Source organism: Astatotilapia calliptera, chromosome 23 (assembly GCF_964374335.1).
Source record: "Astatotilapia calliptera chromosome 23, fAstCal68.1, whole genome shotgun sequence".
Taxonomy (NCBI): Eukaryota; Metazoa; Chordata; class Actinopteri; order Cichliformes; family Cichlidae; genus Astatotilapia; species Astatotilapia calliptera.
In genome coordinates this window covers 45,232,778-45,259,762 of record NC_137443.1, presented here as the reverse complement: position 1 = coordinate 45,259,762, position 26,985 = coordinate 45,232,778, and the positions used below count along the sequence as shown (strand labels likewise).

The 26,985-nt window shown below is 43.2% G+C and overlaps 2 protein-coding genes across 2 annotated transcripts in view; one reads left to right on the top strand and one right to left on the bottom strand.

Annotated features, from left to right (window-relative positions):
- Window positions 1–24,675, bottom strand: part of LOC145423961 (NACHT, LRR and PYD domains-containing protein 12-like) — a 943,237-nt gene extending 918,562 nt beyond the window's left edge. Inside the window, exons 1-2 of the mRNA XM_080296778.1 lie at window positions 23,668–24,675; window positions 21,775–23,563 (exon numbers count right to left, since the gene is read on the bottom strand). Of these exons, the coding sequence (XP_080152904.1) occupies window positions 21,775–23,563; window positions 23,668–23,941 (2,063 nt within the window). The 5' untranslated portion in view covers window positions 23,942–24,675. The remainder of the gene's footprint in view (window positions 1–21,774; window positions 23,564–23,667) is intronic.
- LOC145423973 (uncharacterized) lies at window positions 9,758–11,526 on the top strand. The gene is made up of 3 exons (XM_080296815.1): window positions 9,758–10,052; window positions 10,191–10,473; window positions 10,601–11,526. The coding sequence occupies exons 1-3, from the start codon at window positions 9,961–9,963 to the stop codon at window positions 11,270–11,272; spliced, it is 1,047 nt and encodes a 348-aa protein (XP_080152941.1). The 5' UTR covers window positions 9,758–9,960; the 3' UTR covers window positions 11,273–11,526.
- Window positions 24,676–26,985: the final 2,310 nt, after the last annotated feature.

Sequence of the window (26,985 nt, the reverse complement as noted above, 5' to 3'; positions counted from 1 at the left end):
AATCAGCGCAAAAAGACGTAAACACAGCGCGGACCGGACACATCGGATTCGCTGAGCTCCGACAGCGTGTCCGTCTGCGGGCCGTCGGGTGAGAAAGCCGAGAAAGACAAAGTTAATTCTGATGCGTCGGTCCGCTCTGTGTTTACGTCTTTGTGTGGAATCCGTGTACCTGCTCTCATTTGCTGTTTGGTTGTTGTTGAACTGGTTTTGTGAGCTTTAATCTGAGAATCTGGCGTTTCTGGCAAAACACAGTTATGTTTAAAAGTCGATTCAGGATTTAATGAATTGATATCGCTTTATTCAAGCTACTCACCTCCCACTTCCACCTGCACTTTCAACTGGACCACGGGCAATCAGAGAGGTCCCGCCCCTTACTATCTCTGATTGGTTTAGTCCACGATATGGGCAAAATGTGTGTCTGTTGTTGACCACAGGGAAGGTTGCAGATTTTTTTTTTTTGCTACCCGAACATTTGGTCGCACAGGTGCAACCAAATATTTTTTTTTAGTCGCACCACTGAAAAATTTGGTCGCATTTGCGACCAAATTGGTCGCACTCTAGAGCCCTGGTTAAGTGTCCTATGGCACTCAGTGATGATGGTGCTGTGGCCCCACCACCTCCACCTCTTTGTAAAGGAACTAACTGTAATCTGAAGCTTCAAATGGAACTAAGACTTCCTCCACTAGGTGGCAGTGTCTGATGAGAAAGTGTTAGTGGAGCTGGCCTGGAGTCAGAAACAGGAAGATGCAGGATTTGGGCTGAAATGGGCAAAAGTGGTTAGCACTAGTGCCTTAGAGCAAGAAGGTTGTAGGTTGAAGCTTGTTGGTCAGCTGGGCCTTTCTGTGGAGGTTGGATGTTCTCCCACAGTCCAATGAAATGCTGCTTAGGTTCATTGGTGCTTCTACATTGGCTGTAGGTGTGGATGTGAGGGAGTGCTTCTCTGTCGCTCTCTGTTGGCCCTGTGATGGACTGCTCACCTGTGCAGGTGGACCACGCCTCTTGCCCTATGACAGCTAGGGCACAGGCTGCAGCCCTGTGAGCCTAAGCTGAATAAACAGTTAGCAAAAATGATCCATAGATGGCCTGAAATCCCCCAGTTAGCAGTTTGGTAGATAGCTATGACATGCTAATCCCATCCAGCAGCTGTATTCTACCTGTAAGCTGATCCCTGCTGAGCCAAAGCACTTTTTCATATACAAATTACAACCTTTAATAGAAACCTATTGGTCAGCATCTTATTAGCCTGCTGTTAGCTTCATTCCACAGAAAACTGAGAGAAACTAACAGAGTTGATAAAGAATAAAGAGAAATGTGCTGATTTAAAGCCTTTGAAGTGCTTCAGATGATCTCTGTCCACTTCTGTCCACTCATTCATTCATGTAAGCTTTCTAATGCAGCTTTGATCTTCACAGTCTGCTTGATGAAACTCATTCTAACCCTGAATGTCAGAGTGTTCCTCCTTCTCTTTCCCATCATTCATGCTGGCAGTGGAGGAGATTTGGATGTTGGACTGTGTTTTGGATGATGTGTGTATGTTTGTGTTGGACTGCTGTCTGTAAAGCAAACGCACATTTTGCTTTGGATTTCAGTGTCAGACAGACTTTAAGGTGCAATGAAGAGTTTGAGAGTTTCACAGTGAATTTTCCAGTGGAGGATTTTTCTTCTTCTTTGAAGGTTTGAAATGTGAACATTGTTCTGCTGCAGTCAATGGACTAAACCAGAGAAGAAGAAAACAGACTTTACCATGAAGATCCTCAGTGTGGATCAGTATAATATCAGCCTGATGTCTGCAGTTTAGTGTCAGCACAACTTTCACATCATATTCATCTCAGCACAACTAAAACATGCTGACTGACCTCAGAGTTTCAAGTTTACATCCTGGACTCTCCAGGAAACCACACAGATGCTTCATTCCTGGATCCTGCAGCTTGTTCTTAGTTGAAGAAGAGGAGTCATTATTCAGCTGCAGCTCTCTCAGATGGGAGGGGTTGGACTTCAGTGCTGCTGCCAGATAATCACAGCTGATATCTGACAAACCACAGTTCCACAATCTGTATAAAGAATGAAAGATGTAAGTTTATTAGACAAAGAGCTTGAAATCATTCAGTGTTTCATCATCTGTTCAGAGCTGAAGAAGGTTCAGAATGTAGAAGTTTAGAAAATGGAAACTCCAAACAGCTGAAGCCAACAGGAAGCAGCTTCAAACAAACACAACAAGAGAAAAAACTCTGAATGTTTCACATTAAAGTCGTACATTTCTCATAAAAACAGGACAAAGACTTGAAAAAGTCGTGTTTTTCCTTCCAGGAACCACATGGCTTCACTTTTAAAGGTGAAGTGTGACAGAAATGGACATATTTGAAGTCCAACACCTTTTTCCAGTCACATTATTAAAGCAGACAAACTACAAGCTCATTTTCATTCCAACAAGTCATCTTCTGACCTGGACTAACAACACTGGTCTCTATGTGCAGCTGGCTGTGAGACCAGTGCTCAGGGAGCGTCTACAAAGTGCAACACTGAAAGAACATCACACACTCATTTGCTTCCAGCACTTTCACACAAACATCTACTGTCATTATTGTCACCAAACTCTGTGGATCCTTTATTGCAAATTCAAATGGGATCAAATGGTCAGACAAAAGAGGGTTATGAGGAAATATGATGAAATGTTGTGTATTAGCAGCAAGTTATTGAATCTTTTTCCTCAGAAACCAAACAAAATGATTGACAAACATGTTTTTACAAACTCAGTGTTGGACTTGGATCAGCAGGATAAGCTGATGTTTAAAGGCATTTGAGTCTCGCTGTATGAGAGTCCAGTTCTTACTCAATATTTATGGATGATGTTCTTTCAGTGTTGCACTTTGTTTGGCACAAAATGAAATTATTTGGCCTCTCAGATGCTTTTAGAGATTCCCAAATGACTGATGATGACATCTCTGGGGTCTGATTGATAGAAAAAAAATGTCTTTGAGACCTTTTGTAACTGACAAACTCTTCATCTGCTAACAACACTGAGTTGAATCTCCATGGCTGATAATTGGAGCAGGCATCAGGAATACACATTGAAAAAACAAGAGGAGAAATCACCAGAGTCTTATAATCACATTCTGTAACTAAAGGGAGACGTTTTTCTATACAAATATATGTTTTATGGACATTAGGAAAAAAAAGAGTATTGATGTGAAGCAGGATTATGAAATCTCCATACATCAGCCAGCCCATAATTATCAAGAAAGCTCTGAATGACGCATGCTGACTTTGGACTAAGTGTACTTTTGTGTGAACTGTGGTCCATAGCAGATAATGAGCAGTTTAGGTCTCCCTCAAAGATGATATTGTGTGATGACATATTGGGGAGCCGCGCAAAGACATTAGTGAAAAATCTGTGATCGTCCCAATTAGAGGCGTAGATATTTGCTAAGATCAAAGGAAAACCATAAACTATATTTTATGCACTTAAAATCCTGTAATTTTCTCATAAATCGACAGTGCGGCTTATGGATGAATTCTGGTTGTGCTTACTGACCTCGAACCGATTTTATGTGCTACACGGCGCTCAGAAACCTTTCAAAAGATGTTTTGGTACGACTTTGCTCAGCTACGAGGTCGCACCGCTTGATGGATTGTTGGAGCATTACAGCTACGAGGAGCCTCGCGGGGTGATACGTACTCTGCTTCAACGTAATATTACTGTATTGAGTGTGTATAAGGACCATAAATGGCACCTGTAAGAGACACGGTTACAAAGAGGGTTTCAAACTCCAGGCTGTCAGTCACGCAGTAGAACCTGGGAACAGAGCAGCTGCTTGTTATTATGCTCAGCGTCTGTTTACATTTTGACTGCACGATTGTGAGCTTTTTGTTATGCACAAAAACAACATTGTTTTCTTTTATTTATGGAGCATTATTATTTAATAAATGCTGATCATTTATTTCTGAGTAATTGTTTCATGTACATCTACGCTGTATGTTAATAAATGTGCCTGTGTGAGATTTGGGACACAGCTTTGACTAAGAACTCTCTTTTTGTTCGTACTTTCTGGCTTCAAAAATATCGAGATATATATCGTATATCGCCATCCAGCTAAAGAATATCGAGATATGAACTTTGGGTCATATCGCCCAGTCGTAATATTGCAATAGGTTGTCCGTTAAACTCAAGCGGGGCTTGGGCCCTGGCACGGCGTAGCCACACAATCCTGTTAGTAGTGACGCTCGGCTATGACGGCGTGCGGGTTACCAGCTGGCTTTCTCAGGATAGGGCTCCTGTGTGAGCGGTCGACAATAACGTCTTTATCCATACCCAGCACTTCACGTAGTAGCACGGATACGGCCGTGGAGGAGCTCGAGTCCAGGCCCTCTGGGATCCCTATGATGTGGATGTTAGCTCTCCGCTTCCTGCCTTCATCACATTTATCCTTCAGGTCAGACAGCTCCTCCTTCATACTCTCTACTGTAGACTGCAGGGTGGTCACCTCATCGCTCCACATTGACAGCCCATCCTCAGCTTCTTTCACTGTAACCTTTACTCCATCAACTTCGCCGCACGTCGCCGCCATGCTGTTAGCGATCTCATTTCTCAGTCCTTGCACGTCAGCCCTTATATTGTCAAAATCTTCTTTCAATGCATTTCTGACTTCTTCTTTTAACAGCGTACTAATGTCCTCTTTAATGGATTGAAGAAGCTCCAATTTTAGAGCAGTAGGATCCACATCACGCGCGTCTGTTGAGTCTGCTCTTCAGCGGCCGTAGAGCTGGACGCTGCCCTTTGGCCATCATCGATACTCTCGCCCGAGATCGCACCGGGGCTAAAATATTCACCTGCTCAGCTGTTTTTGATCAGTTTGAGCCTGTGTGGTTTGATCAGGTGGAGGAACGATGTGATGCTATAAAGACATCATCTTGTCCAAATGAAGTTGTTCCAACACGTGTTTAAAAAGATTTTAAAGGTTGTTGGTTCCGACATCTTAGCGATTTCTAACAGCAGTCTTAGTTCAGGTGTTGTACAGCCTGTTTTAAACATGCTGTTGTACAGCCTGTACTAAAAACCTGATCTGGATCCTCTGTCCGCTCAAATTTCAGGCCTATTTCAAAGCTTCCCTTCCTGTCGAAGATTTTGTAAAAGATTATATTTGTTCAGCTGCAATCTGTTGTAAAGGTTTCAGTCTGGTTTTAAAGCTCTTCACAGCACTGAAACTGCACTTTGGAAAGTTCTTAATGATCTTTTATCAGCCACTGATCAGGAGACTCCGCTGTGCTTTTGGATCTGACTGCTGCCTTGACCACAGCATCTTGACCTCACCATTGGAGCATGGCGGCATCAAGGGCGCTCTATTAGACTGGTTCAGCTCTTTTATTAAATCGCATTATTACATTTGGGGCTTATATTTGACGGCAATTTGAAAAACAGCTGAGCTCAGTTGTACAGCAGTCTTTCTTCAAACTGAGGCTTTTATCTAAGGTGAGATCATTTATATCTTTTAAAAACCTTGAACGGGCGATCCACGTTTTCATGACGTCCCAGCTGGATTATTGTAACTCCTTATATGTTGGAGTTAGTGGGACCTGCCTGGCAAGACTGCAGCTGGTCCAGAAAGCTGCAGCTCGTCTTCTGACACAAGCTCAAAGACATTTATCGTCCCAACAACCACATATACGCTGGTCCCTCGCTGTAACACAGTTCACCTTTGGCGGCCTCGCTGTTTCGCTGATCTTTTTTGTGCAATTTTGCATGTTTTTGTTTTTTACAGCGCATTGTGTTCTGCGTCCTGATTGGCTGTAGACCATTGTCAGCCAATCTCGTGCCGTGTCTCCTGTACAGTACAGAATGTGTTCAAATTTACAGCAGTGTGACTCTGCAGTGCTGCACTGTATGTTTGTACGTTTTGTCCCAACAAACAACAATGATGACGAGACGTTTTGCACCTGTGGTAGCAGCCAAAGGCAGAGGAAGATGCTGACCATCATAGTTTCAACAAGGAGGCAAAAAGGTTGTAACTGTCCACAACAAGAACATCGTAAGGATGGAGTCAGCTTTGGCTTTGTGGCTCAGTGACCGCAGGAAAAAGAACATCGTGCTGGACACCAACATTATCTGCAGAAAAACTCAAAAGCTTTATGAAACTTTACCTGACAGTGAGGAGCCCAGGCCATGGACGAGTGCTCCTCACACAGAACCAAGCTCATTTAATGCCAGCAAAGGCTGATTTGACACGTTTCAGAAACACTTTGCTTTCACTCTTTAATAATGAACTTATTTTTCTATGAAGGTTTGAACTTTGTTTAAACAAGAGAGAAAAGTGTGAAAATGTTCATGCCTGTCTGAGAAAAGTGTAGAAAGTGTGCAGTGAGGGTTTAACTGCCTTAAAACTTCTATAATACTTGTAAAACATAAAGCTGCTACTTCATTCTGAGACTTATTTTTAGAACGTAACTCGATAAACGAGCGACCGCAGTACTGTATTGTGTTTATTTTGAAAACTCTCAACAGGATCTTCAGATTTATTTTGAAAGCTTTATCTGGAAAACACAAACACATAAGCAGGAAACAAAGAGCGTGATATGAAACGATAGACGTTTTCATATGGTCATCATATATACATCGTTCTATCGAACAGCCCCAGCTCCTGCTGTCAGTCTCTGTAAATCTGCTCTTAAAACACATTTGTATTCACTGGCTTTTAATACAGCATGAGAGTTATTTGATATTTGATGTGTGATATTAATATTAGGAGTTATTTTAATAGTTATTTTGGATTCTTGTACAGCACTGTGGTCAACGCTGCTGCTGTAATTAATGTGCTATAAACACATAAACAATCTGCAGTTAAACATCAAAAACTAAAGATGTGATCGCTGCCTTTAGAAAATGTGCTGATGCACAAGATATCAGCTCCATTAAGGTGGAATGTGGCCGTGTTAGAAACATGTTGGAAGAAGTTTGAAGCTGAAACTGTGAAGCTGAGAGTGAAAGAGCTCCAGCGTCTGTCACAGGAAACCTTCTTATTTCCACACTGATGAAAGCATCAAGCTTTGATTTCCTGCTGCTTTTATTGAGTCACACTGTGAAACTGAGCCACAGCTGAACCAGCATCCCTGTACAGCAGACACTTACAGCGCTTGGCTGCTTCCATTGGACCCTCTGCACAGAGCTTCAGTTTCCTCTTCTGGTCCCAAAGTGCAGAACAACAAGGTTTCAAACAGCTTCGTTCCAGCAGCATCAGCCACAGACATGCAGAGAGAATCCTTTGGTTGTGTTGTGTGTTTGTATATCTGCTGTGTTGCTTTGTGAGGATGGATCATCTACTGCAGCTCCAGATAAACAAGCTGGACCTGAACCTGGTAGCTTCACTTAGAAGACACTTGTGACGGGAACGTGTGAGAAGTTTTGTGCAGACAAGTGTGGATTTAGAGTGTGGGACGAGCTCTCCACAGTCTTTGTGGAGATCCACATTCTGCATACTGCCTGTGAGAAGCTGCAGACATTTGTCCTCCAAATCCACTGAGCAGCTGCTCGTGGTGGTATTAGCTTCATGTGTGCGTGTTAGCATGAAGCCTCGGTCACACTCTGCTGTGGACACGGTCACGGACAGCTGGACGCCTGATGGACGAGTCGTCCTTCCTGTTAAACTTCTTTGAGCATGAGAAGAGCATGAGAAGCTCAGTGGACACTGTTCAGGGTTTTAACTCTCGCTTTCACTTCAGCTTCACCAACAACAGCACAAGCAGAGCAGCCCACTGCCTGCATGGCTGGGACAGCGCCCCCTGGTGACTGTAAACCACTACAACATGTAGATGGCCGTCTGCAGGCTGGATGTAGCACCACCGCAGAGACGTGCTGCAGCTCTGTTTAGTTACCCAGCTGACAGCAGAGGCTGTAGTTTACTGTTACCAACATGGAAAACTGAAGCTTCACCAGCTGGAGCTACAGAGCTGGAGAACAAAGGAGACTGAGAGGCCAGAATGATGTGGGAGGAAACATCAAGAGCCTGTTTGAAAGGAGACACATGTGGATGCTGTGCCAGTCTGTGGTCTGTCAGAAGTCAGCTGAGTCACACTGCAAGAAGCTGCAGAATCTCAGAGGAGGAGATTTGGAAGTGTTTGTGGGACAAACTGGACTCAAAGAAAGAAGATGTTTGTGAAGTCTTTGGTGGAGGTGAGCAGTGTGAAGCAGAACACATGCAGATGAATCAGGAGGTCAGCATCAGTGTCTCCTTGTGGTGGACGGTAAAAGAATCAGAGCCAACGCTCCCGTCCACCCTCGGCATGAAGCAGTGCTGTTTCTGAAACAGGAGGACAAGTCCAGAGAAGACAGAGGAAGCAAAGATGAGGGTGGGACAGGACAGCAGGACTTCCTTCACACCTGCAGCTCCATCACACTGCTGTAGCTCCTCTTCATCACACATGTACCTGCAGCCTGTCTTCAAGTCCAGGAGTCACCTCCACACAGTGTAGAAGCCTCCTGTGCAGACCATGGAGTCCAGCCTCTGTCAGGGAAGTCGGCACTAAAGCCTGAAAGACTTCAATCTGTCTTTATTATTTTATTTTATTTTATTATATTTTCTCCTACTGTATCATGCTGCTGAGTGACTGCTGCTCATCAAACACATTTCATTGCAATGTTGACCCTGTGCTAACTTCCATATGACAAATAAAACTGAAAACTGAAAACTAATGAGAGCTGCTGGAATCATCTCGAGCAGCAGGAAATCACTGATGTTGTTTCTAAACAAAGATATGGGACTGAGCTCCGCTGAGCTCCTTCTACTTTCATCCAGATAGAAACTGCTACAGTCTGCTGATTATTGCTTTGCCTCCATCACACGAGCTCTTTATCCTGTTCTTCACTCTCATTGGTTCTTTGTCTGCTTGTTTTTACAACAGTAGTCTTCTGATTGGTCAAAGGAGACAATCAGCTGTGACTAAATGTAGCTCCTACAGCAGTGATGGGAATAACTACTGAAGCTAATCCAGTATCAAAGCTCAGGAATCAGCAGCTCCCACCTCGTTTTCTTTCAACAACTATTTTTAGCTGCTGTGTTTTTGTGTTTCTGCAGACCTCAGACATCCTGCTGCTCTGGACAACTTTTTCATTCTTTTGTATCATTATTTTGCTTTTCTTTTATTATTATGTTATATGTATTACAGTTTTTCTCGATTGCTTAAACACTATAACCAGGCCTCTAAACTAAAATTTCAAAACCGTAACGCTATTGTTCAAAAAGCTCACCCATTTCCCTGAACTATAAACACTATTCCCTGCTTTGACACATGACTCAAATTTGGTGAACTGTCACTGCAAAACTCTACACACAAATCCCTACATTTTACAGTGCTTACACCATGTAGTCATTTAGAAAGCACTAGCATGCAATAATGTTAACTTAAGTCAGCATAGCTTGAGGTCAATTAGCACACAATTAACCAGGTGGAAACACTAGGAGTCAAAATTTAGCACACACCAATCAGAACCTGCGATGGATAGATAAAAGGGCCAAAGTCAGCTCATTCAGGTTTGAAACAATGGATCCAAAGAGATGCAAAGGAAGAGGACGTGGTGGAGAAAGAGGACGTGGTGGAGGAAGAGGACATGGTGAAGGAGGAGGACGTGGTGGAGGAAGAGGACGTGGTGAAAGAGGAGGACGTGGTGGAGGAAGAGGACATGGTGAAAGAGGAGGACGTGGTGAAGGAGGAGGACGTGGTGGAGGAAGAGGACATGGTGAAAGAAGAGGACGTGGTGAAAGAGGAGGACGTGGTGGAAGAGGAGGAGGAGGTGGTCTAGGACAACAGGAAGGTGGTGGAGGAGGAGGGAGAGGTGGAGGAGGAGGAGGACGTGGTGAAGGAGGTGGAGGTGGAGAACGACGGCGACAAGGAAGGGGAAGAGCAAGGGCACGAAGACAGTTAGTCTCGGATGAAATTCGAGCCACTTTAGTTGACCATGTCCTTGTCCATGGGATGACTATGAGGGAGGCTGGGCAACGAGTACAACCAAATTTGAGTCGCTTCACTGTTGCCTCCATCATCAGAACCTTCAGGGAGGAAAACAGGTAGGTGTACTTGCAGTAAGACTGCTTTGTACAGTAACGTTTAAGTTACTGAACTTATGTGTCTTGAGTATGTTTCCATTATTTTCCTGTAAAATGAATGTGTGACAGTTACAGTAATGAGTGCTTCTATTTTTGTAGGACACAGAGACGACCACCTGGTGGAGGCAGGTTAAGGCTTTTGTCGGAGGAGCAAGAGAGGGAACTTGTAAACATGGTAATTGCAAATAATGTAATCCGCCTGCAAGAGATTCAAAGGAGAGTGATTGAGGATGATCATCTTTTTCGAGGCATAAATGCCATCAGCCTCTCCACAATTGACCGCATCCTCCGAAAGAATCAATTCCGGATGAAACAGGCATACCGAGTCCCTTTCGAACGAAACTCTGACAGAGTGAAAAACCAACGTGTGGAATATGTTCAGGTATGAGTTTTGATACTGTATAAAGTATTGTGTACCATCACAGCATGGCAGTTTATGCTGCCATTTCAGCACTCTTGAACTGTGGTTCAGGGTACCGATTGACTCTACTGTGTTATGTGTTTTGCAGAGAATCTTTGAGATTGAAGGACGGCCTGTTCCCCATGAAATAATCTTTGTGGATGAGGCAGGTTTTCACCTGACCAAAAGAAGGAAAAGGGGGAGGAACATAATTGGCCATCGGGCTATTGTAAATGTCCCTGGTCAGCGTGGGGGGAATGTCACTATGTGCGCAGCCATCAGCCAACGAGGGGTACTCCACCGCCATGCCGTACTAGGACCCTATAACACTATGCTTCTCCTTGCTTTTCTTGATGGTTTAAGACAACATATGTTCCAGCTGGACTACAGGGAACCAGCACAGCCAGAGCAGCCTCACTACGTTGTTGTGTGGGATAACGTCAGCTTCCATCGCGCTGCTCTGGTTCGTGACTGGTTTACCAATAACCCAAGGTTTTCTAATATCTTTCTGCCTGCATACTCTCCCTTTCTAAACCCGATAGAGGAGTTATTTTCGGCATGGCGGTGGAAAGTGTATGACCGAGAACCTTATGTCCGTGTTCACCTCCTTCAGGCCATGGAAGAGGCCTGCCTAGACATATCAGTAGATGCATGCCAGGGGTGGATCAGGCATGCAAGAGGATTTTACCCCCGCTGCCTGGCTGGGGCCAATATAGCCTGTGATGTGGATGAGATTCTCTGGCCTGACCCAGACCAAAGACAAGATGCTGAGGTGGGATAATGTTTCTGGTGTGTGTTGTACTGTATAGTACATGAATGACAATGTGCCACTGTACATACATTGGTTGCGTCTTTTGTGTTTATCATGTGACAAGGGTTTTGAAGGGGAGAACCATAAGCAACCTAATTGTTTTGGAACTATTGTTTTGAATTAATTGTACCAGTGTGCAAAACTCTGTTGTAGTGTGTGTGTTTTTGAGGGCTTGTGTTTGATGTCTGAGGGCAAAGTTTGGTTTTTCAGCAGGAGTGAATAGTTTTGGGTGTAGAGCTTTATTTTGACCTGAAAATAGGATGTTTGGGAAATTGAGTGAGATGTTATGGATTTGTGTTTACTGTTGTGAGGATATGAGGCATAGTTTCAAGAAATGTGTTTTAGCAATCGAGAAAAACTGTAATATGTGAAACACTTATTCTTTGTGTTTTTGCTTTGCTCCTGTCAAACTGCTTTAATAAAATCTGCTGCAGTCTAAACTGTGGACGTTTCCTTTTTAACCCTTTGTGAAACAATAAAGGTTTAAATCTGAGTATTCATCTATGTTAGTGTTTAGTGGGTCTAATAGGTTGCTTTTAGGGGGTGGGTTTTTATAATCGATTTATCGATTAAAATCGATTCTGGCTTGGATAACGTAAAATCGATTAATTAAAATCCTGAATCTATTTTTTAATATAAATTTATTTTGCTTGAAATTCCAGAATTTCTGGTGAAATCTCACAAAATCTCAACAACAGCTAAGACAGTAAATGAGAGCAGGAACACGGATTCTGCACAAAGACTTAAACACACAGCGCGACCCGCGAATCAGAATCAGTGAGATGTCGCTTTTCTCACCCGATGACACGGACACGGTCGGGGTTGAAAGCCGACAGCTCGCTGATTCTGATGTTTCGGCGGCTCCGAGCTTTGTGTTTAACCTGTTTGAACCTGCTTAGCTATACCATACCGTCACTGCCATTATATTATGCTGCTATTCATACTGTCATTATATTAATGCTGCTATCCTGCATATATCTTACTTACTATTGTTTGAATACTTGCGATTGTTTTATTGTACTTTTTATATTTTACATTTATATTTATTATTGAATCTTGCACCAAGGGAGTGGCACTCCAATTTCGTTGTACTCTGTACAATGACAATAAAGGCTATTCTATTCTATTCTATTACGACCTTTTTACACTGATTCTAAAGCTGTTAGTTTTATCTCTCTCCAAACAATATTGACTGAACCAGCAGCAAAAGAAGATCCAAACTACGCTTCACATAAACATCGTCATGAACTCACTCTGACTTTTGCTGTTTGTTTCCACCAGGATAAAATCACACTTCATGCACAGCTCTCTCTCTCTCTCTCTCTCTCTCTCTCTCTCTCTCTCTGTACTTCAAGAACAGTTTCCCGTCTAAAAATCTGTTTTCTGCATTATTCGCTTGCTTGTTATGCACAAGTCTACCGTTGTTTACAGCGCTGTCGGCCGCTGTTTTTTTTCCTTTTACTTACTTTCGAAAAGAAAGCCTCATTTCTGCCGTTCAATACTGAACAAATTTAAACTTTTTAAAATTATGCAAAACTGCAAAACGCTGTGTTTGTAATAAAAACGGTGTAACTTTGCTCTGCTTCACTTCAGCAGCATCAGGTAATGTTTATGTGTTTTTGATCTACTGCAGAATATTTTTATAAAATCCCAGGAAAATCAGCTTCATGTTTTTCTGTGTTTTATCTTCAGCTACTTTGACACAAAGGCCTCTGCTGTGATGCTCACACCTTTGATAAAGTCTCGAAAGTGCCAGCTTCCCTTTTATAGATAAAAAAATATGTAAATATACTGATCTGAATTATAATATTTCTGACTGTCTGAGGCAACATTTCCCACATTCCAATCGAATTGAATCGAATCGATTCTAGAAATCAGTGACGATACCCAGCCCTACTTTGAATTGTGTTACACAAAAATAAGCAAAGTTTCTCGTTGTTCAGGCAGAATCGAGCGTTGAAGAATGAATTCACACGTCAATAAACATTTTCATCAGCACAAGCAGGACAATGAAAGCAGGAAATACCCCAAACTGCCATTTCTCATTCTACAACTTCAACAACTGCACATGAATTATACTTCATACACAGACCCACAGTCTCTGATTGCTCTGAAATCTCACTGACAGCCAATAGAAATAAAGAAAAGTCCAGACTGACAGTCTCTGTGGGGTTAGGCAGTGAACTGCTCACGCTGCGTTCAAGTGCATCACAAACTATTGGAATTGGATCCAACTTTGTGAAGCAGATTTTTTCTCAGCTGCTGCTTTGAACATTTCCTCATGAAATGTATTAAACTCTGTAAATGAACTGAGAACTATTTCTACATTTGAAACTATGGATTCATTTTCCCGTTCACTTCTGTACGTTAGTGTATAAATGAATGTTAGACTGGGCTCCATGGAAACACTTGGACTGGTCTCAGCTGCCTTCTTTCTGTAGTCCTTTCTCTTCTCCAGCTTCTGTTTGAAATCCTCTCACAGAGCCTGAAACCTGCTTTGCTGTCATGTGTGGGCCTGTGTTCCTCTGCTTTAACACAAACCTCACCACAGCAGCTGTGTGGGTCGTCTCTGTAGCAGCCAGATCAGCTTCTGATACATGAACATCATCACAGCTCCTAACTTCACCTTTATTAGCTTTGACATTCATGTCTTTCTTTTCTCTGTCTGTTCCCACACAAGCTCAAAGTCTCTGCAGCCTGTTTTTATCTGCTATCATCAGATCTCCAACAGCCTCATTCACATCCCTCACACACTCTACAGCCTCACCAGTACTGACTTCATCTTCACTGACTGATGGAGCACAACATGAACCTGTGGAGGCTGAAAAGCTGTCCTGTCAAACATCTCCCCGTCACCACTCCACTTCTGTCAGCCTTTAAATGAACCCTGCTCAAGTCTGTCACTTCTATTTGGAGCCAAGAGGAAAACTGTTGTTCAGTCGTTTGGAAAGACACAACATTTCTGAAAGCACTCAAACTTCTTCACATTTGTCTTCAGACACATCCTGAACATTTAGGAACTAAAGAACGTTTCAAATATCAAAGATCAGAAATATAGAAAAACAACAACAGCTGCAGTCAGTGAACTCACCTCAGAGTCTCCAGTCGACAGTTTGGACTCTCCAGTCCAGCACACAGAAGCTTCACTGCTGAATCCTGCAGCTTGTTGTTACTAATGTCCAGCTCTGTCAGATGGGAGGGGATGGACTTCAGAGCCGAGGCAACAACTTCACAATGAGTCTCTGAGAGTCCACAGTCAGCCAGTCTGTGATCATAGAAAATACAAAATGTGTTATTATAAAAGCAGAAAGTCTGCATTATAAACACAGACTGAATGTATATGAAGACAAAACAGAGTGAGGTCATAATCTGATGAACATCTGCTCTTCACATCTGTGCTTCAGCTCCTCTTACTGTGTTTGACATGACACAACGATTCAGTCTCTCTCAGACCTGCAGACTTTTAATGAGAATCTTTGTTTGGCTTTAATCTGCAGATGAAGGAGGAAGATGGTGTCACATTTAGGCTTCCATAATGTCCACAGTCTGTCACTGAGATCTGATCCAGAGTCAGAGTGAAGACACACACTTGGACTGTTTCCTGTCTTGAATCTAGAACATTTTGAATGAGCTCAGCTCAGTGAAGAGTTCCAGCTGGAAAGACAATCTCTGTTTGCTACCTGCTGCTGTCAGGTACGACTGTTCACGTCCACACGCAGGAAAAATCTGCTGACTGTCACCAAACGGAGCAGAAATGTCATCACTGGACAATAATGATGAATGAACTCAGAGCTGCTGATATCACATCTGATTTCAGGGGAACTAAACTAAAAAGGAACAAATAGAAACAACCATCATGACTCTGTTTGACCTTCAGATCAGAAACTATGGTTCAGAACAGCAGCAGGATTTCAGGCACTGTCACATCCTCAACATCCATATTCCAAATGCTCTTCCTGACAGGACACTCTTTGTTCCCACTCAGGGAGTTTCCATGTGTACAAATCATTTCTGAATCTCAGTAGACTGGGAGGTTTTTCCATCTCATGAATCTCTTTCCTAACATCAAACTAGATAAATCAAACAAAGGAACTGGAGTCTGTCTAATTTCTGACCCCAGTAAAGTTTGTACTGGGATACCCCGACATACTCTCTCTCCATCTGCTCCCACAGCCTCATATTCACAGCTGGCCCTTCTCTCAGCATCCACACTCAGGGTGGGGGCGGGGTCAACACCAGTCAAAACCATTGCTTTGGCCTTATGGCCATTTTATTAGTGTGCGTTTCTGAGTAACAAGCAGGACTACGCACAGGTGTTTGGACATGTGTGGACCCGACCTACACTTAAACTTCTTAAATCCTCTGTTTCTGTGTCACCAGCTACACTTTTAATATTAATGTATTCACTCCGACATTTTTGGGGAGCGGTCAGAGCTCGTACACTGCAGACAAACATGTCTCCCAGCACACAGCTGACTGTCAACTCTCTGAGATTGGATATGATTCATTTAGATTATATCTGTAAGGTGAAGTTTATCTCGGTGTTTATTTGTTCCTGAGGAAGTCAGCTCGGCTCAGATTAAACTTTAATAACTGAACAATTTCAATGAACCTTAACGCCTCCCTGGAGCATATATGGAACTGAATCAGTCACTTTTCTTTATTTCCTGATGTTCATATGTGACATACATGTTTTAACCATTAATCTGGAATTAAACTGACATTTAATATATTTTAAGGAGGAAAGAGAAATTTCACCAGAGGATGTTGATGCTGTTCATGGAGACTGAAGACAGAATGATTTATCTGTCTTAATATTTCTGCTGCTCTTTCCTTTGGTGTAAAAATATTTTAACTGTTGGTTTTAATTCAAAATCAATGGTTAAAATGTTAAAATACCAACAAACTTGTGGCGTTAGTGTTGATATTCTGTGAGTTACTTAAAGAGATCACACAGGTACAGGACATATTTTATGTTCAGGTTTATGCATGTTTGCGGTGAGATGTGCATGTAGTGGGCTGTTATGTTGTAAACTGTGTGGATGTGTTTGGGAACAGAAAGATTATTTTAACTGCATAAAACGGCGCTGATCAGCTGTTTCTGCCGCTGATACACTCGGCCGGTGAACCACCTGACTCACACAGGCTCTCCTCCTCCGCAGTCCTCGTTTATGAAGAGCTTTACAAACACAACATCACGGCTAACAGCTGGATTCTCCCGTTTCAGTGCCAAACAGCCACTTCCTGCTACAGACAGTAAAGTGGACAGTTCGGCGCTAAACATGTTTTTAAAACTTGAAGCTCTTATTTGTTAAAGCCAGCTTCACAGACAGATCTGTGTCAGTGTTTTAGAGCAGGGCTCAGTGGTGTAAACCAGCCTTTATATGTGTTTCATCTCCATTTTTACATTAAACTGAACCAAAACACTGAAAACTTCACCTGATATGTCTGTGTAGGTTCTCATCATACAGTCATGGTAATCTAAGGAGCCTGGAAAGAAAAGTGACTTCTTTAAGTTTCTTGAAGACGTTTCATCTCTCGAAACCGCTGCTGATAATCACCCACACCCTTTTTCACAGCTTGGCTCATGTGATGAGCCACATGATCAATAGTTGGTCAGCGACCCTCTTAAGTGACACTCCCACTAGGATTAAAATCTGGGACTCTCCACTTTTTGGTTTTAGAAGTGAAGAAGCTGAATGTTCGGATTAAACATCTTCAGGAAACTTAAAGCAGTGCACTCGCTTTTCTTTCTAAGCGGCCTTTCTTAGATCACCTGATATAACCTGAGTAAATTATGTCGGGTTTGAAGACTCTGCAGCATGACCCGGGTGTTGCTGGTGGCATCATGAGCTTAGACCCCTCAGTCAGCTCGGTCTGAAGTCATCGCAGCACTAACAGGCACAAATAGGCTCTAACGTGACAAACTGACCCGACATTTAAAGAGTGCCCACTACAGTCTCAGCTAAAACATATGTGCAACGCCAAGGACTGTACACTGGACTCCATTTCAGTGCAAAAGAATAAAACGAAGTAAATCCATCCAATCTCCTCTGCCTGTCCTTATCATCAATAAAAACAATTAATAAAACAGAAAATCATAGAAACAGTCATCTTTGTTATTGCATCATCACACATCAGTTCCCAGTAACTAGTCAGAATGAGACGTTGTTTTCATCTTTCTCACACTCATCTCACTCCCCGGTCACAACAGGTGGTGACTTTAACAGGTGTTACAACCTGGCTCAAAGCTGCAAAAGAGGGCGGAGACTGAAAACAGAGACTGGTTTCATTTTGAAGTTCTTAATAACCTCGGCTAAAGATGAAAACAGACAGCGTGACAGGGTCTGACAACGAGTGGTGGCGTCGTCCTAGCCGACCTCGGCAGTTATTCACACGCCATGACCAAAAACTCCTGCAGTGTGACAGCAGATAGAGGAGGAGTCACAGAGGAGCGTAACAGCTGTGACAGATGCAACAGGAGGACGAGCTCCAACAGTAAACACACTGAAGACAGGAAAGCAGTCACGAGTGATGTTGGTCCTGTTTTTATCTCCACTAAAACCTCTCTAACGTCACATGTAACAGAACACAGACACATCTGATTATCAGGGACCACGACCCACATCTTTGCCTCACTATGTTTATAAGAAGAGACTGAAAATAATGATTCTCCCAACACATCACCAACACTTTTATGGCAAACAGATAATAGTGAGTGACAAGAGGTGAACTGTTTCATATGCAGTTATCAGGGTAAATACATTTAAACCAAAGACACTGGAAGAGTAAAGGAAAGGAACTGAAGGTGAAAATTCAAGAAGCTCAACAGAAGTCAAATGTAACATGATCAAGATTCCCTGTTAAAATATACTATGTTAATAATAGTGTATAGTACAATAGTATACTATACACTGTTATTAGTATAGTAGTATACTTGTCACACAGTGGAAATTTGTGTTTTTATGTTTTATCAATCTGTGTATTGGTACATAGTGTTGATTTTATTTGCATGATTTTATTGTGATATTTATATTGCATGGTTTTATCCTCATACTTATATTATGTGTGTTAATGTTGTTGTACCATATTCCTTTAATCCACTGAGGACTAAACAGATGGGGGCGTTCCCCAAGGTGGCCTATCAGCTGCCAGATTGACCTGTTAAAGGGGATGGTGAGCGCAGAGACAAGAGGAGCGACGCACGAAAGGTGAGCAGGAGAAAAAGGAACGCGTGTAAGCCCGCACGTGTGTTGAAGGAACTGCTGCCTGACTGTGGGGCGCCGCGAGTCGTTCGGCGATCCAGTCCCAACTGCAGGAACAGCAACAGTGGGTGGCGATGGCCCTCAATTCACAACAGGGCAGGGATGCCCCTCTGCCTGCATCTGACGGTGCTACGAGGGAGGCCGTGTGCAGGTGTGGAGTGGGGCGAGACTGTGCGGCGACGCGCTGTCAGGAGACAGGTCTGCGACAGGAGCCCCCTCCTTGCTCTTCTGGCCGGCGTGGTTTCCATCCCGGAAGAGAAATTCCTCTCCTGTTTCAGATAAGGCACATTCGCCCGCATGTGGCTGTACTGTGGGATTATGGGACTGTGGGAGGGTAATTTTAGCATATGGAAAACATTTTTTTAGCTTTGTTTTAATAGTGTATAGTTATTTCTGCCGGCAGGGTTTTTAGCGCATTGAGAACACTCTTTTTATTGTATACGGGGGATTTTAACTTGTATTTGTGATTCTGGCTGTGTTTTTTATGGAAATAAATGGTGTGTGTTCAAAGCCAGCTTAGTTTCTGTGCCCTGAGCGCTGACCCGCTTGCTCCCCTTCCTCTTGTATGTGAACGGACTTGGAGGTGAAGATTTAGGTCCACCAGTCTTAGCGGCTACATAATTTTGGCGTTTGTCGACAGGATACAAGTTTGGGAGCAGTGTTCAGTACCTGGGGTACAGATATAGATGATAGAATGCTAAGTGTTTAAATCAGCTACCCTTGTTGAGGGTTGTGAGCAAGGGGTGTACAGAAAAGACGTTTTATTGCCACGTGAGTATTCATGAGTAGTGTTCATCCACAAGGGATATCAGAGGAGCTGAGCTGAGAGGAGTCAGTGTTCTGATAATCCCATACATTAGCTATGCTATGTGGTCACGAAATGGAAGAACAGCAGGTTACCTGGATGTGGCAATTGGACTGTATAACTCACCTATGCTGTAACTTTTCTAGGATGCATTCAAAGGAACTCGTTGGTAGCAGTTTATTGCTGATGTTTCATGTGTTATGTGTAAAGAAGGGACTACCAGAGACACAGTAGCCAGCAAGGCCAAGTGTTGTTCAGCCACCCTCCTGGACAGAACACCTGAATGTTGTGACAGGGACTGTCACAGTTAAAATATGGGGGGATGTCACACAGTGGAAATTTGTATTTATCTTGTATATTGTTTTTATTCAGATTTTTAGTGTTTATTTATGAGTGACGTTTTATTTGCATTGTTTTATTCTGTTTCTATTGCATGGGCTTTAGTGTTTTATGTGACACAGTTTTTAATCCACTGTGGACTGGCTACACATGGGACAAATTAGCTGATAGGGACCACCTGCTGAGGCATGGGTGTGTCAGCTGTGTAAAGACCTTTTAAAAGCAGGCTAGCTGAGCACTGAAGGAGAGAAGCCCGAGACTGGAAGGCTAATGCTAGATGGCCAGCGTGACACGGCGACCCAGTCCTGACCTCATGGAACGGCAACAGTAGGAGACAACGCGTGTGATTGGCAGCAGGTTTACTATCTGTTATTTTACAGGACACTGATGCAAGGGGAGCTGTGGCGGTGGTCGCATGATGGATTCGGGTGCAGAACGCAAGCTGGGCTGGGATATGATGGGCCAGTGGAAGGACAAGATGGGAGGCTCTTGCTTGTCTGCCGAAGACGGGGCTGGCGTGGACTCTGCTCTAAAGCCGGAATTCCTGGCCTGCTGATGGACCCATAATGAACATGTGGCATAATTATAGCAGGGGTTTGTTAGTGAATATAGAAAATGGTAGTTTTACGGGTTCTAGGATTGTTTTATTTAGTTTTACTAAATTGACAACCTTGTATCACGTACATTTTAAGGGTGTTTTTATTTGTGCTCCCTGGCCCAGTAATAAACTGTTCCTGATCAGACCTGCTTCATCTCTGTGCCCTCGGTGTCTGACTCGCTTGTATTTTAAAGAAGCTTTCTTTTTAGAGGACATTCTGGCGCGACTGCTTTAGTGTCCCCATGTGTTACATACTATGCTAATAATAGTGTACAGTATAATCCTAAATCTGCAAATGTTGAAAACTTCTATACAATCTCAATATTATGGAGGATCAGAAGAGTCAAAACACATCAAAATACATTTCATGCTTCATTAATAAATTGTGCAATAAAACATGAGTACATTTATTTCATTTTAAAAAACATTTTTGAATTCCAATTTTTAAAATGATTTTAAAATCTTTTAAAAAATAAAATCAAAGATTTACTTTGTACATTTAAAATGGTGATTCCACTCCTCATTTGAAAATCCATTTCTTCACTGCATTTCCCTTTCCTGTTAGCTCAGGATTACCATATTAGGTATTAGCTGACCTCTGACCTTATATTCCACTTGTGTGGTGTCAGAGTCTGGTCTCTGTTTTTACAGAGGATGTGGTTCTGTTGGCTTCATCAGGTGATGGCCTCCAGCTCACAGTGGAGCTGTTCTCAGCAGAGTGTGAAGCCGTGTGAATGAGGATCAGCATCATGGTCCTCAGCTGGGAAAGGGTGGAGTGCCCACTCTGGGTCAGAGACAAGTTCCTGCCCCAGGTGGAGGAGTCTGAGTATCTCAGGGTTGAGTAAAGAAGGGGGAGGGGAGCAGGAATCAACAGACAGACTGTTGCTGCGGTAACAGTGAGGTGGACGCTGTACTGGTCTGTCGTGGTGAAGAGAGAGAGCTGAGCGTGACAGCGAAGCTCTAAATTTACCGGTCGATCTACGTCCCTGCCCTCACCTATGGTCACGAGCTGTGGGCAGTGACGGGAAGAACCAGATCGTGGTTACAAGTGGGGCAAATAAATTTTCTCTGAAGGGTAGCTGGTGTCTCCCTTGGAGACGGGGTGAGGAGAATCCCCTTCACAAAAACTAATCAAGTGAACAAGACTCTCCAGGAGGGAAACATTTAAATATCCAAGTCTACCATAAAGAGAAAACTGCATGAAGGTAAACACAGATGGTGCATTACAATTCATTGCATGTGTTTTACATGAAGAATGGAGGATATACCGTCCACTTTCACTCTGTCTTTAGCAGCAAGTGGCTCTTTGTTGTTTGGCTAGCTGCACTGAAACAGGAGAATCCAGCTGTTAGCCGTAATGTTGGTGTTTGTAAAGCACTTTATAACCAAGGACTGTGTTTTTAATTTAAAGATTAAACTATTAACCGACACTGATCAATGATGTAATGATCACATCTGGACTCACCGAGCCTTTCTGCAGTTCCTCACAGCTGGAATCAGTCTCAGTCGTCCCTCCTTTGAAGCTTTGTACTTCTGCAGGTCAAACTCATCCAGAACCTCCTCTGACATCTGCAGCATGAAGGCCAGAGCTGAGCAGTGGATCATAGTGAGGTCCTTTGACCTTTTCTTTGACTTCAGGAACTCTTGGATCTCCTGATGTACTGAGAGGTCGTTCATCTCCATCAGACAGTGGAAGATGTTGATGCTTCTGTCAGGAGAGGATTTAAACTTCTTGTTATTCTTCAGGTTCTTGATGACTCTCTGGATGGTTTCTGGACTGTTCTCTGTCTGACCCAGCAGACCTCCTAAGAGTCTCTGGTTGGACTCCAGACAGAGGCCATGAAGGAAGCGGACAAACAAGTCCAGGTGGCCATTTTTACTCTGGAGGGATTTCTCCATGGCTCGTTTAAGGAAATCATCCAGAGATGACTCTTTGTATTTTTTTCCCAGGAAGTCCTTCAGCACCTCTGACTTCCTGTTGGTGAAACAGTGGAACATGTAGACTGCAGCCAGAAACTCCTGGATGCTCAGATGAACAAAGCAGTAGACTGGTTTCTGGAAGATCACACACTCTCTTTTGAAGATCTCTGTACAAACTCCTGAGTACACCGAGGCCTCTGTCACATCCAGACCACACTGCTCCAGGTCTTCTTGGTAGAACATGATGTTTCCTTTCTCCAGATGTTCAAACGCCAGCCTCCCCAGCTTCAGAAGAACTTCCCTGTCAGCCTCCGTCAGTTCCTGTGGACTCGTCTCATGTCCCTCGTGGTACTTGTTCTTCTTCCTCTTTGTCTGAACCAGCAGGAAGTGTGAGTACATGTCAGTCAGGGTCTTGGGCAGCTCTCCTCTCTGCTCTGTAGTCAACATGTGCTCCAGAACTGTAGCAGTGATCCAGCAGAAGACTGGGATTCTACACATGATGTGGAGGCTCCTGGATGTCTTCATGTGGGAGATGATTCTGCTGGACAGCTCTTCATCACTGAATCTCCTCCTGAAGTACTCCTCCTTCTGGGCGTCAGTGAAGCCTCGTACTTCTGTTAGCCTGTCAACACGTGTAGGAGGGATCTGATTGGCTGCTGCAGGTCGGGAAGTTATCCAGACGAGAGCCGAGGGAAGCAGATTCCCCTGGATGAGGTTTGTCAGCAGCTGGCTGACTGATGACTTCTGTGTGACATCAGACAGCAGCTTCCTGTTGGTGAAATCCAATGAAAGTCTGCTTTCATCCAGGCCGTCAAAGATGAACAAAAGCTGAGAGACAGCCAGCTTCTTTGCTGTGACCTTCTGTAGTGTTGGATGGAAAACATGGAGCAGCTCCAGAAGACTGTACTGCTCCTCTCTGATCAGGTTCAGCTCCCTGAATGAAAGCAGAACCACCACACTGACATGTTGGTTCTCCAAGCCCTCTGCCCAGTCCAGAGTGAACTTCTGCACTGAGAAGGTTTTTCCAACACCAGCCACGCCGTTGGTCAGAACCACTCTGATGGGTCTCTGTTGGTCAGGTAAGGCTTTAAAGATGTCCTGGCACCTGATTGGAGTGTCATGGAGGGCGTCCATCTTGGAAGCTGTCTCCAGCTGCCTCACCTCATGTTGGCTATGAACCTCTTCACTCTGTCCCTCTGTGATGTAGAGCTCAGTGTAGATCCTGTTGAGGAGGGTTCTACTTCCTGTTTCATCACTTCCTTCAGTCACACGTTCACATCTCCTCCTCAGACTGATCTTATGTTCATCTAAAACCTCCTGCAGACCAACATCTGCTGAAAGAAAGAAAAACAGAAAGAAAACTCTTCAATGTCTGAACAACAACAAGAAGTCCAGTTTTCAGAAATGAGTCCATCAGCAGACAGATGTTCAGTCTTACTTTGTACACAGCTGCTCTGACTGGCTGTCTGCAGTCCAGCTCTGCTTCTGGATCTTTCTCCACACTGGGGACAGGACCAGTCTCCTGATGAAGCAGACTGGTCCCAGTATGAGGAGATGCACTGTCTGCAGAACCAGTGTCCACAGCTGGTAGAGACTGGATCCTTCAGGACGTCCTGACACAAAGCACAGCAGGACAGCTGCTCCTCCTCACAGACACCACTCCTCTTCCTCTTCCTCCCTCTGTGAACACATTTCTTTATCACTAAAATCATTGACTGTCAGTGACAAACATCCAGATTTGATGACACTGTGCAGAAGCTCTGATGGTCACAGAGAAAAGTCAAAGTGGAGAAACTTGTGTTTGAGTTCAGAATCCAAGTTTCCTTTGCTGTTCCTGCCTGTCTTATTAAACACAGAGTGATCAGCCTACAAACTCCACAGTAAAAGCCTTCATCACAGAGCTGATTATGTCCTTCACTGGATGTACTGGAAGTTTGGGATCCATCACTTTCAACTGACCTTTGACCCCCTCTAAAAACTGTGGTGGAGCAGCGGTGTCACATTCAGAGCTTTCAGCTTTATTTTGAAAGAGTTCAGTCATCAGGAAGTGAACTTCTGGGTTCTGATTTTCTTTCTATTATTTTACAGAAGTGAAGAAGAAGAACTAAAAGCTTTGAAATGATCTGAGTGATATTTTTGAACATTGCCACCAAATTGAGTTCAGCCTCCAGCAGTAACTTTGTTTCATGATGCCTCCCTGATGATGTGATGTTTGATTACAAACCTGTTTATGTGTTAGACATTAATCACATGAACACAGGCAGAAAAAAGAAGCCAATGAAACAAATGACAGAAACGTGTTCATTCACTGCCATGATCCATATTTTATATGTACAGATGTTTGTAAAGAACACGTGTGCAGCGCTTTGTTCTGAGGATCTGCTGTCAGCACACAGTGCAGCAATAACTACAACCACACGTTTCTGTAGATCCTGAACATCAGCCTGGAGGAATCTGACCTCAGGTCTGCACACAGACGAGCTTCACCTCTGGGATGATGCTGGCTTCAGCTCCTTCTACAATCAGGCAGAAGCTTCTGCACCATCAGGACACAAACAGAGAGGAGCTTCTATCCTCAGACCAGCCAAGTCCTAAATCAGAACATGCTCCCCTCATAGCATCACCATCAGGGTTTAAACAGGACCTTACATCATGTTCTTGTCTCACTGTCATATTTCAGATCATACCTGATCCATTATGACGTCACACGCTGCTACACTGATCCTGCTGCTTCATTACTGCTGATATTACTCTGCTCACTCTGTTCAGTTACTCTGTTTACATCACTTTGCTCATTTGCTTTGTTCTGCTTGCACTGCTCTGTCAGTACATGCTGTGCTAATGTGGCACAAAGCACTTTAACATTACATCTGCACAATGTTTCATTATTTCATTTAATGATTGTTTATAATGTTTTGTCCAGTCACAGGAGCAGCTCAGCACATTTCACTGTGTTGTACGTGTATGACGATGCCTGTGACAAATAAACAGCCTCGGACTCTTCAATCTTCTGCATTTCTTTGGAGATCAGCTCAGTGGCCTGTTGAGACCATCTTTCTATTTCTGATGACTCAGTTCAGATTATTATCCTGATACTTTCTTTTAAAATGTGATGAAATCATTTATCTGATGTTCTGACACAAATACACCAAAACAATCCCAAACAGCACAAACCACCACGTTACACACAGTGTAATAAAAATACAGGCAACTACAAATAAAAACACTTTAAAATATAAACTAAAATTACAAAGTGGTCACAGAATTTCAAACACCCGTAAATGAGTCAGCAGCTCTCTTACATGGTCAGCTGAGCTCCATGACTGAAGAACATTGTTGCTGCAGGTTCATGACTGAAGACTGGAGGAAGTATTTCTTTGGACCAGTCACTCCTCACAGACACACAGCTGGATGCTGGAGACTGTGACCTCTGACCTCTGCAAACACAAACACATCACATGAATTACAGATTAATCTCTGTTTAAAATCTTTTAAGCAGCTGCAAACACACAAACTGGATGATGTGATGGTTTCTGTCAGTAATAGTTGTCTCAGATTAGAGTACAGACGGCTGCAGAGACGTTCACAGCAACAGAGAAGAAATCATTACCTTGGATTGCATTACAACTACGATTGATACTAGCATTATCGTACCCGGACCACCATTAGGAATCATTTATGATGTCACTGGTAGAACATTTATAGAAACAACCTTTGAACTCTGAGTCAGCAGCTCTCTTACATGGTCAGCTGAGCTCCATGATTGAAGTTCACTGTTGGTGCAGGTTCATGACTGAAATGTGGAGGATATTCTTTGGACCAGTCACTCCTCACAGACACACAGCTGGATGATGGAGACTGTGACCTCTGACCTCTGCAAATACAACCACATTGCATTCATTTCACATCAATTAGTACACCACAAAAGGCATGCAAGAAACACAGTATGAAGGCAAACTTCTGGCTTCAATAACATTCAACAGGTCAGGTGGAAACTTTTCTCAGATTTGATTCATGTTTTTATAGAACGATCCAGCTAAAAAAAATATACCATTAGGTCAGGGGTCAGCAACCTTCAGGACCCAAAGAGCCATTTGGAGCCAGTTTCCACGCAAAAGAAAACACTGGGAGCCACAAATACTTTTTGACATCTAGAATGAAGATAACACTGTATATACTGTTTTTTACCTTTATGCTTTGTGTGAACAACTAAGGTGTGTTGCTTATGAAATCCATGAAGTGCTACAGAGAAAATTACATGTTATTTATGTAATGAACACATTTGAACTCTTAAAGAAATATAACCAAAGGAAAGACACCCAGCTGAACTAAAATGATGTAGCAAACAAAAACTGCTGTGAGCCGCCACCCTTATATCTCCTTTGGGCTTTTGGAGCCTTGACCTGACTTTTAAAAAATAATTGGAAAAAAAGCTCTATGCTGCTGAAAGATGAAAAATAGATATTTGCAAAATTCTGCAGATCGGGGCTGTACGAAGTCACTTTCATCTTTACAGGACTGTAAGCTGTCGTCTGTGAGGCGTGAGCGGTGTTTGTTTTTAACGTAGTTCACGGTGGAGAACAGCTGCTGACATAATGTGGATCCAAGATCCATAATTGGCCTACCTGGGGCTGAAAGTCTCGATAAATGCAGGCGTTTCGGCGGGTACACCGGCTTCCGCGAGTGTGACGCTTATTTGAACGATGAAAAAATAAAAAAATATAATTTTATTTTTATATTTCAATATCACAATAAT

Excerpts from the sequence above, each read along its gene's own strand:
- LOC145423973 (XM_080296815.1), top strand. The coding sequence starts at position 9,961 with ATGACTATGAGGGAGGCTGGGCAACGAGTACAACCAAATTTGAGTCGC. Across the intron at positions 10,053-10,190 it reads ACCTTCAGGGAGGAAAACAG|GACACAGAGACGACCACCTG; the intron begins GTAGGTGTACTT and ends CTATTTTTGTAG. Across the intron at positions 10,474-10,600 it reads AACGTGTGGAATATGTTCAG|AGAATCTTTGAGATTGAAGG; the intron begins GTATGAGTTTTG and ends TGTGTTTTGCAG.